The sequence below is a fragment of the Battus philenor genome, unplaced genomic scaffold (genome assembly GCF_028537555.1).
Source record: "Battus philenor isolate CCGP_79_NKW_IND1 unplaced genomic scaffold, ilBatPhil1.0.hap1 SCAF_30, whole genome shotgun sequence".
NCBI lineage: Eukaryota > Metazoa > Arthropoda > Insecta > Lepidoptera > Papilionidae > Battus > Battus philenor.
The window spans coordinates 2,966,574-2,976,312 of record NW_027181694.1 but is presented as its reverse complement, the minus strand read 5'-3'; the positions used below and the strand labels follow the sequence as shown (position 1 = coordinate 2,976,312).

Genomic DNA, 9,739 nt, shown 5'->3' with positions numbered 1-9,739 from the left:
GAGAGCGAGACGTACCGAGTGCCAGAATGGGGCATGCAAAAACAGATGCGTTCATAGATAATAAATTTGGGTGCGTTCTAAGGAACGCCACAAAGGCATTGAGATATCTTATGTCTATCAGTGTTTTAATATAAAACAGTAGTCAAATAATGACGATGTTTAGAATTATATCATTCTTCGTCTACCTGAGAGACCTCTGAACGTACCACTGTACAAATTATATCCTCTCTCCCGTGACACATCCAGTGATATCTGTTTCCGTGGTCCAAAACCAAATTTCGGCGGATACTCTTTGTATTGCATTATATTCTTTATAGTCAAGGGCCTAAGGCCTGTATTCGTGGAGACGTAGAAATTGATTGGACTCCTTTCGTCTATATCCATGGGTATCTTTATCACAATTGGATCAACGGCGAACACTGATGTACATAAAGCAAGAAATACTAGAAGATACATAGCGAATAACTCTTACAATTTGAGAAGTTAGTTATGTATTATTTATTAAATAAAACACTGAAATAAACCGAATGTTTGAACCAGAAAAAATGTCGTTGATCCGCCCACAGGTTTAACGCTTTTATGGTAAATATATAGCTTAGATATACTGTGGTAACTACAATACGTAGAGAAATGTTTGTAAATAATTCTCTTGTCGTCGGCAAATCGTTCTCGGAATGATTTAATATTTATTTAATGTTCTCGCAATATAAAAGATTAAGTTATTTTCTTCGCAACTTGATAAAACCGACAATACTCTAGGATCACAAATTTCAAAGAAAGTTTAAATATTGGATTTTGCCCTTTATTTTCTCTGTAAACGAAGACTAAATACCACAAAAAGATCTTTGACCATGACTCTTAGTTATGCAAAGCAGAAATGAGAAAATCCGTAGAAGAAATAAACTCACGGAAGTAACTCGAAAAACTGCTCGCCAGAAGTATCAGGGGATGGGGAACATCGCTCGTGCAGATGACGGCTGTTGGGGCCGAAATGTTCTCAAGCGACCACGAGTCGGTAGTCGTGCGTGGTTAGGCCCCACCACGACTTGGTTGCGAGTAATCGGTGAAAGCGGTCAGCGCGAAACTGGTGATGTTGGCGATTTTTGGGGGATTTAATGGAATCAGGCGTTACCTTGCGGAAGTTCAAAGGACCAATATTTAGTCACTTCCACACATGCAGTGGTAGTCGTGCAACAAAGTGTATCGCCCGCCAGCCCGCTGATAAATGCGTATGCGGCAAACGATGCGAATTACACAACTGCCACCGTTTAACCATTCAACACGTGTTTCACCCCTCTACGAGGCATCTTCAGGAGTTATGTTACACCGATTAGTGCCAACTCTGTGTTTGGCGGGCGGTGCATTTTGTTGCACGACTACCACTGCATGTGCGGAAGTGGCTATATATTGGCCCTTTTCTTATTTTTGGGGGAGAATTAGCAGTGGGTGTGTATCAGTTGAAAAGAAGAACAATCATTAGATGGAGCTACATGGTGTGTCTGCTTCCTAATACGTTAATACAGTAGAAGTAGTGACCCTAGGCAGAGCTTCCGAGGGATTGCAACCTTTGAGGAAGGTTCTTGTCTAACCGTGGGCGTCTGTCATAGGATATGAATCATTCTTCAAGTTAAACACAATAACTATGGCATTTGATGTGTTGATGTTAGTTTCATTGAGAGTCCGCGGAGAACAAAGGGAACAGAGGTTCGCGAACTATAATATGACTGTTTATAAGTGCGAACTATGTTCAGATAGTGAGAGTGTTGGAAATCAAAGCTTTGCGAAATTACTATGAATGATTTAAAATGATATTCCGACTTCCTCGGAATGTTTACGACCTTTTTTGGTTCTATAATATTTTTCTAATTTATCTTTCTTATTTGTATTTGCAATTTCAAGATTTGAAATTCTCTAGGTTAGTAAAGTCTGAGATTATAAACGACGCAACTACATCGCAATTATATTAGAGAGATCGCCAGAACAAATAAATCAGACGGTTTTATACAAGCCATGGGGAGGAAGGAGGGGGGGCAGAAAAGTAATGTCGTTTCGTTGTGATTTTTACCGCTCCGGTGTTGAAAATTTGTGCACTAAAGTACAGCGGGCATATAAGGTCCACTTTTATTTAATTGCAAATATCTTTTAGTACAGTTGAGTGAATAAGGAAAACGTAAACCACGTCAATTCTTTAATTATTATCTTTTATTGAAATAGTTCCTGTGTTATTAGAAATCTGTAGGATACAACGTGTATTAAAATGTAACAGACGTGGGACTTTTTTGTTTAAGGGTCAGATATGGGTGTTGCAAGGGGGTAAGGAAGCCCCGTACTAGCACTCGGTAGCGAACTCGGCTTGGTCCTGCGGACCGCAAACATTAGCACAGTTTAAACCCACAACACAACAGTTTTGTTAGTGTATATTATTTAAAAACAATATTACTGTGGCGTTCATTAGAACGCACCCAAATTAATTATCTATGAACGCATCTGTTTTTGCATGCCCTTCTTACACTCAATACAACTCGCTCTCTCTCTGACGCGCCGCGCTACCGAGCGGACGTGTCGCTTCAACCGCTGTTCAACAAAGGAAATACTTGTAACTCAGATTGAGATTTATTGTTCTGTGATATTATAAGTTTAACCATCCGGCAAGTGTTTTTCTTTACATCGAATTATCTATTACGGGACGAGGGGCCTGTACTAACGACCACCCCCCATTACAATATATACGGAATACCCTAGAACAGGGTTTAGCAACATTATTAATCAAAGGGTCAATTTAAATTTTAAAATTAATTGGGCGAGCCGCACATAAAGTATAACTTATTAATAATCTACAAAACTTTTTTTAAAAGAAACATTACAATAAAAAATGTAAAATTTAAAAATAATGTGAAGTTTTCATATACAAATTCAATACAAAATGATCGCACAAACGCTGCCTGAGTAACTCGTCACACACAAATTATATATTGATTCAGTTTAGTATGTATCTTATTATTATAAGTTTTATCTAATATATTAAATTTCCATGTCACAATGTTAGTTACCGTACTCCTCCGAAACGGCTTGACCGATTTTTACCAAATTTTATATGCGTATTCAGTAGGTCTGAGAATCGGCTACTATCTATTTTCCATACCCTCTAAGTGATAAGGGTTGTTCAGCCTAAATATTGACGAAATTTTTTGTTTTTATTTTTTTATGATACAACATACAAAAATACATACCACCCTAAATTTTCACCCCTCTACGATCAACCCTTATTTTATTTTTTATTTGTTAATATTTTTTTTCGCAAAATAACGTTTGCGGGATCAGCTAGTAACAATATATTGTAGGGGAATAAGTTGATACATATGTTAAATTTTCTAAATAGTTAGCGGGCCGTATAAACATGTTAAGGAGCCGCGTGTTGCTCTTCCCTGCCTTTGATTTTGGTTGTATAAGTTTAATTTATTAAAGTTAACGCGTAAGAACCCTGCAAATTAACAGTGTTAAATGAATGACAAAATAAAATAATAAGCATTTTTATTGACGATACATTCAGCAGTCTTCATCATCTTCTGCTGGATTTATGTGATCGCAGTGACTATCCTTCGGTGTAGGAACCAGGTCTCTGTACCTTCTGTGATTTCGTGGAACCTGGAACCATATTTAAAGTTGGGTGGTTAACATTTGGAATATACAGCTTGTGGATGGACGCTTCATCGCAAGTTTCAGTTCCATTGCTAGACATAGTCTCTCCCAAAGATCGTCACAACCACCGATCCTGCGCTATCCGCATCCAGCGATTTCACGCGAAACTTAACTACGTCATCAGTCCACATAGTGGGCGGCCTACTTATTAGTACCTACTTATTAGTAGGCCGTCCACTAGGTGGTAGGTAGACCACGCGTTATTACGCGTCTACCGGTTCGTAGCCTCCACTCAAAAATCTTTCGGCCCCAACACCCATTGGTTGCACGAGCCAGTTCAGACGAGCAGTTCTTCGAGCTACGTTGGTTGTTTTGGTTCTTTTGAGGATTTTCTCATTTCTGATTTCGCAACGCTGAGGTTGCAGGCCAATGTCTACTCCTGTATCTTAACGTCCCTGTTGCCATATGTTCTGCGAGTTAAATGGCCTGCCCTTTGTCACTTTAAATTGTCTGCTCAGGTATATCGATTACTTCCGTTCATCTATGGATCTTTTACTAGCTGAATCAATCAATAAGTGAAAACTCAAGGATAGCTCTCTACATGTCTTGTTGAAAGATTGTGTGTTTACCAATGGACTCGTGGGAGTGGGAGAAGGTGGGAAAAATAAGTGGAATACCACCATTAGTAAAAGCGGGAGTGGGAGAAGGTGGGAAAAACAAGTGGGAAGTGGGAAACCACCATAAGTGCCTTAAGTAATTACTGGTAATACACATGTAAATAAATATATTAATTACCGCTATACTGTGAGGTCACAGTGCAAGGAGGCCGTATGATTCGCGCCGCGTTAAGGAGCTTGGTAGCATTGTAGAGACTCAATCTCCAGCCCTCGAACATTTCTCTGACGCCCTTCTTCAAGTTCCTGAATGTATGTCTGCCTGTGAATTTGCTTTGTTTTATTTACATAAAAAAATTATCATTGCAGATGGGCCATAGGAGGAGACCATTAAAGTAGGCAAGTAAACAAAAGTATATAAGTTAAAGTATATACAGATAAATACTTAAATCTGTGATAAATGTAAATAAAATAGGAATATTTATAATAAAAATATATATAATTAAATTTAAAAGGTATGTAATAATGAAATATAAATAAACAAACAAAAATTAAGAAAAACAGAACAAAATGTTATCCTGTATTATTCTATTAAGAAGGGGAGGAAAGTGATGTGATGAATGAAAGGATTATAAAAAAATTAAGAGATTAAAATAATTTGTGAAGAATTAAAGATTAATGAACAAATGACATAGTAAATGAAAAAAGATGAGAACGAAAACAATAAAATCAGTTAAAAAAATATTTTGTAAAAATAGCCCCTGTGGATTTAAGATAGGAGAAGTGCTAGAGGCCCACAAAATGTAGGTCATAAAAGAGAAAGTTCTTTTTGATGTCGAATTAGAAATGAAGAGGTCCGCAGAAGAACCAAGACCACCATTTCTCGAAGAAATGACCGTCCGAAGTAGCAGTGGGCGGGGCACATGACTCGTGTAACCGATGACCGTTGGATCTAAAAGGTTCTCAAGTGGTGACCAACTTTCGAGTGGTTTTTGGTGTAAAAGCTCAGTTATTTTGCTGTCAAATAATGTATGGTATACCCAAACCAAAATCAATTGTTTCGGAAATAATATCGTAATTATAAAATAGTAAAAAATGCGTAATTATTAAAATGAGCCATATCTAAAACGTTGAAATATTATAGATATAAAAGTCGCCAAGTTTGATAGTCTAATATGTATTTTATAAACGGATGATAAATAATTTTTAATTTTCATTTATTAGAAAAAACACACTGGAAACCTGATATAAAGTTGTTGTTGTTATTTTTATATATTTAACTTAGAGACATAAATGATGTTTACCTTCAATACTTAAATTCGTTTTATATATATATTCATTTTCGATTCGGTTATATAATTTTTTCACTACAATATTGTATATATTAATGTATCATGTATCACCAATCCCCAAAGAGATGGAAAAACGCCTCCCAAAAAAAAATCAGGGTGGGCATCCAAAGAAATCAGCTACAATACTCAATATTCCCAAGCAGGAGGGCCCACAGAAAAAAACATCTAGAAGAAGAAGTACGTAGACTCGAGGAATACCCAGCTCACCGACGCGCCAGGAGGCACAATTACTTTTAAGCAGTACTCTAAGGCTAGGGATTAAGTTGGTAAGCTCTGAGCTAGATGAAAATGAAAGCCTTGAGTTAAAATCGTAACAACCTTGCAAGGCTAGCAATAGGTTTAACAATTCTGAATAAAGATGAACGGTTACCTAATAATTTGAATTTGAAATCCGAATCCGGCAAACGTACATCTTATAAATACAACTTATTCTTAATATGCGTTATCATAAAAGTAATTACTTTTAGTAAGCAACATAAAAAAACGAAAATCTGGAATTACAAATTTATTTACCTAGACCCCATAATATAACAGGTAAATATTTAAAATTTTAGCTTACCGCTTTTGATTATTGTGTTAAAAAGTACTCTTATCGGTAGCACATCCCACTGGAACAATCTCAGTTGGAGCTTGCTGATCTGATACAGTACCGAGTGAACTTCCTCCTTTGAGTAATCCGTAGTGTTTGTCCTCAATAATTGGAGTAACCTGATGACATATAATCAGGATGAAGTAAAAGGTACGATTAATTTGACAGATTGCGGCCTGACTTAAGATTCTGAAGATTTTATGGATTCTAACCTATGCTACTGGATACAGAACTCTTCCGAAGAATCCAATAGAACCGGTTCGGAAGCGGTGTGTGTCTAGAACTTCTCAATGACATTGACAAAGTCACCTTGTAGGTGGATGTCCTGTGTAGAGCCTTCCGACCCACTACTACTTCAATTTGCCAATCCGATGGCCTTCGTCAATTAATAGCGGTTATTGTCTGGATAAATATGCCTAATTATTATTACAGTGTAAATCAACGAAACGAGTGTTATTGTTACATTCGACAAAAAATAATTTTGGATTACAAATATTAAAAGGCTACAATTTCTACATCTCTTTAAATAGACTTAAAACGAAACGTTTGTCCAATAGTTCCAGATCCTTTTGAATTGGTGTCAGATTTGTCAAGGTATGGAAGTTGTTGGAGATGTTCCACATCGTCTAGCGAAGAGGACTCTATAAATTCAGTCCGGAGTAAAGTGGCCTGTAGCTGCTAAGAGGCCTTCGAGTGAGTTTCAGAATATTAAACTGTGTTTGCTCTAGCCTTTGGCATACGCGTATAAATATAAATTAAATTCTCTTCGAGTCAGGGCGCGTTTGGAACCCTCCTAAATTTAAACTGGAGAATGCCTTTAAAGGGGGGAACAATCTGGTTGTGTTTTCTATCAAAATGAGCTCTTCTGGTTTCTTCTCATGACGCCAACTAGTGGTCACTGTAATATGTTGACAATATGAAAAAATATATTAAGATTGTTAGATCTAGTGTAAAGTAGAAAAGAATTCATACCTCACCACAATTGGATTATGAACATCCACTTTTTTCCATTCTGACACATCTTTCTTAATACCAGATAGATACGGCGTGATCATATCCTGACAGTGGACCCATTTTACCTCCATGTCTTTGAATTCTACACCTAGAACGCGTCTATAGAATACGTCGAGCGGATTAAATAATCTTTCTTTTTTTCTTTCCAGTGCTTTTGGAAACTTGTTAAGTACCAGACGAAGTCCTTCGCGTTTTGCTTGACGACCTCTTGTTGTTTTTCTAGTTGTACGTACTGCGGTATTGTTGCCTATCCTCTTTACCTTTGCGCGTTGATTAAGTGGGTCATCGTCGTATATAGGTCTGACTACGAAGTCTCTGCCTTGACTGTCGTCGTAGTTGTATTCATGTCCGTCATAATTCAAGAAGCTCCGCACACCTTTCCTGTTTTCGATGTCTTTTAACAACTGTTGTTTTAGATTTTCAATTCTTTTGTATGTTGGTAGAGTGGACTTCAGTGCAAAGGTGATTGCTATGCACAGTGCTGTAAATCGTAATATTGTTACAAAGTACAAGCTACAGAACACTTTAAACAATAAACACGGAATTCTAGGATCTAGAAGTGTTGTAAACACGCGTGATCTTCTTGGAAATTCTTACCGTGTACTATCGCGAACTCACTAGAACCTTCTCCGTAATATAAATAGGTGTACTCCCCATGTCGACAGTTCAGTGTTGTTTTATGAGTTATAAGATTAAGATCTACGATTAGTGATATAAAGTGACTATTTGGTAAGTTATTTGGACAGTAATTTCTTAAGGGATTTGGCAGCATAATTTGGACTAAGCGAAAGTATAATGTGTTAAAGTAGGGTGGCAACCTGATTTGTGAATAAAGGACTCCTTGTGAACCGGTGGTGTTTCATTCCGAGTCAGAACCCACAGTGCGAAACAATATTTTAAATTTGGAACATTATTGGTAATTGAGATTTTCAAGAGATTTTATAATTTAGACTGTATTTAAAATATTCTTATGAACAGACTGCTACGTGATATTATATCTTCTTAATACTCTACTAAAAAAACTAATTGATTTAATTACGAACTCTTCTTAGTTCAAGCCACGCTTGGAATCCTTGTAGCTTTTGGTTGAAGGATGTCTTTATAGAGAAACTTAATTCAAGTTAATTTCTAGCTATTGGATTTTTCACACATCAATGATTATAAGGGATAATAACGTAAGAATATAAAATAGATAAGTAAAGACTTAAAAGTCATATATCAACGAAGCCTATGTCTTCAGGTTGTCATAGTTTACTTAGACAAACGCTTCATATGTTGAAAGACAACAGACCCCAAAAGACACGTTGGCTTGGGATGTTATTCGAAAAAGTTGCAACTTTTCGTTTCATAAAATTCAAAGGAGGCTCGATCGGTTTTAAATGTATAACTATCTGAAAAGGCTTCTAGTCCTACCAAAGATACAATTCTTAATGTTTTAGTTCACGAATCCTGTCTCCAGTCTGCTTAGACCGCACTGCCTTTTGTGGGTGACATTATATGAAGCCCTTTATTGATAATATTCTCTATAAGTTTTACACCTATAGGGCCATAGTTTCAAAATATATTCGTTTATTTTTGTAATGAACATATTCTATGCTACGCATGACAGCAAGACGAAAATTTATTATTGTAGAGTAGGGATCAGAAAACTTTTTACTCGAGGTGCCAATTTAAATTTTGAAATTGTTTGCTACTTATTAATAAGCTATAAAAACTATATTTATAATAAACATTAAAAAATGTATTTTTTTTAAAGCACAGTTTTTGTTTGCAAATTAAAAAAAATTGCGCTGAATCGTTGCGTTCGTATTGCATATCAAACAAATCGCTGTGTGAGTGACGCAATACAACCTGTTTCGATTTAACATGTACTACTATTTTAATTTAGTCAATTTTGTAATAATATATTGATGTGAGAAACACAATAAAATAAATTCAATTTTCGAAATGTTTCGCGGGCCGAAAAAAAATGAAAATAATCGTTGTTGTAGAGTATTGTATTTTTTTTCTTTTTTTTTTGTAAAAACATCTGATTGGTCAAAAGTAACTATTGAGATTGCTCCTGGAAATTTAGATGGTCACGGGTATAAAGCAAGTTTTCTGGTTCATCTTTCAGGGTTAGTTGAATATAAGATGACTGTCCGAAACTGCTACAATACAAGAAACTGCGTTGTAACCAAAATAACATTAGGGATATCAGAGTTAATTACATTGCACATTTTTAAATCCGCAACTGTGTCTATTTACTAGAAATATTTATAATAGTATTATTGACTTACCAACAAAGAAAACTTGACCATTCATGTTTGATTACGTTTGTTGTTAATACATTTTTAACTAAGACCTTAGAAACTTCAACAGACCATAGATAAACAAGTTTTAATTAAAACGTACATATGTACATACGCAGTTACGAATTATTTCAACGGTACATGTGAATTTTGTCCGTTTGTGTCATACAAATTTACATGTATACACTTAAAAGTATATTGTTCAATGTTAAGGTTGTCTAAATTTATTGCATAAAAGCC

The 9,739-nt window shown here is 35.9% G+C and overlaps 1 protein-coding gene across 1 annotated transcript; it reads right to left on the bottom strand.

The window, feature by feature from the left end:
- Positions 1-3,592: 3,592 nt before the first annotated feature.
- LOC137927259 (uncharacterized) lies at positions 3,593-9,552 on the bottom strand. The gene is made up of 5 exons (XM_068771038.1): positions 9,488-9,552; positions 7,167-7,689; positions 6,165-6,313; positions 4,435-4,575; positions 3,593-3,645 (listed from the first exon to the last, which is right to left on the bottom strand). Exons 1-5 carry the CDS (start codon positions 9,510-9,512, stop codon positions 3,593-3,595), a joined length of 891 nt encoding a protein of 296 aa, XP_068627139.1. The 5' UTR covers positions 9,513-9,552.
- Between the last annotated feature and the right edge of the window lie 187 nt (positions 9,553-9,739).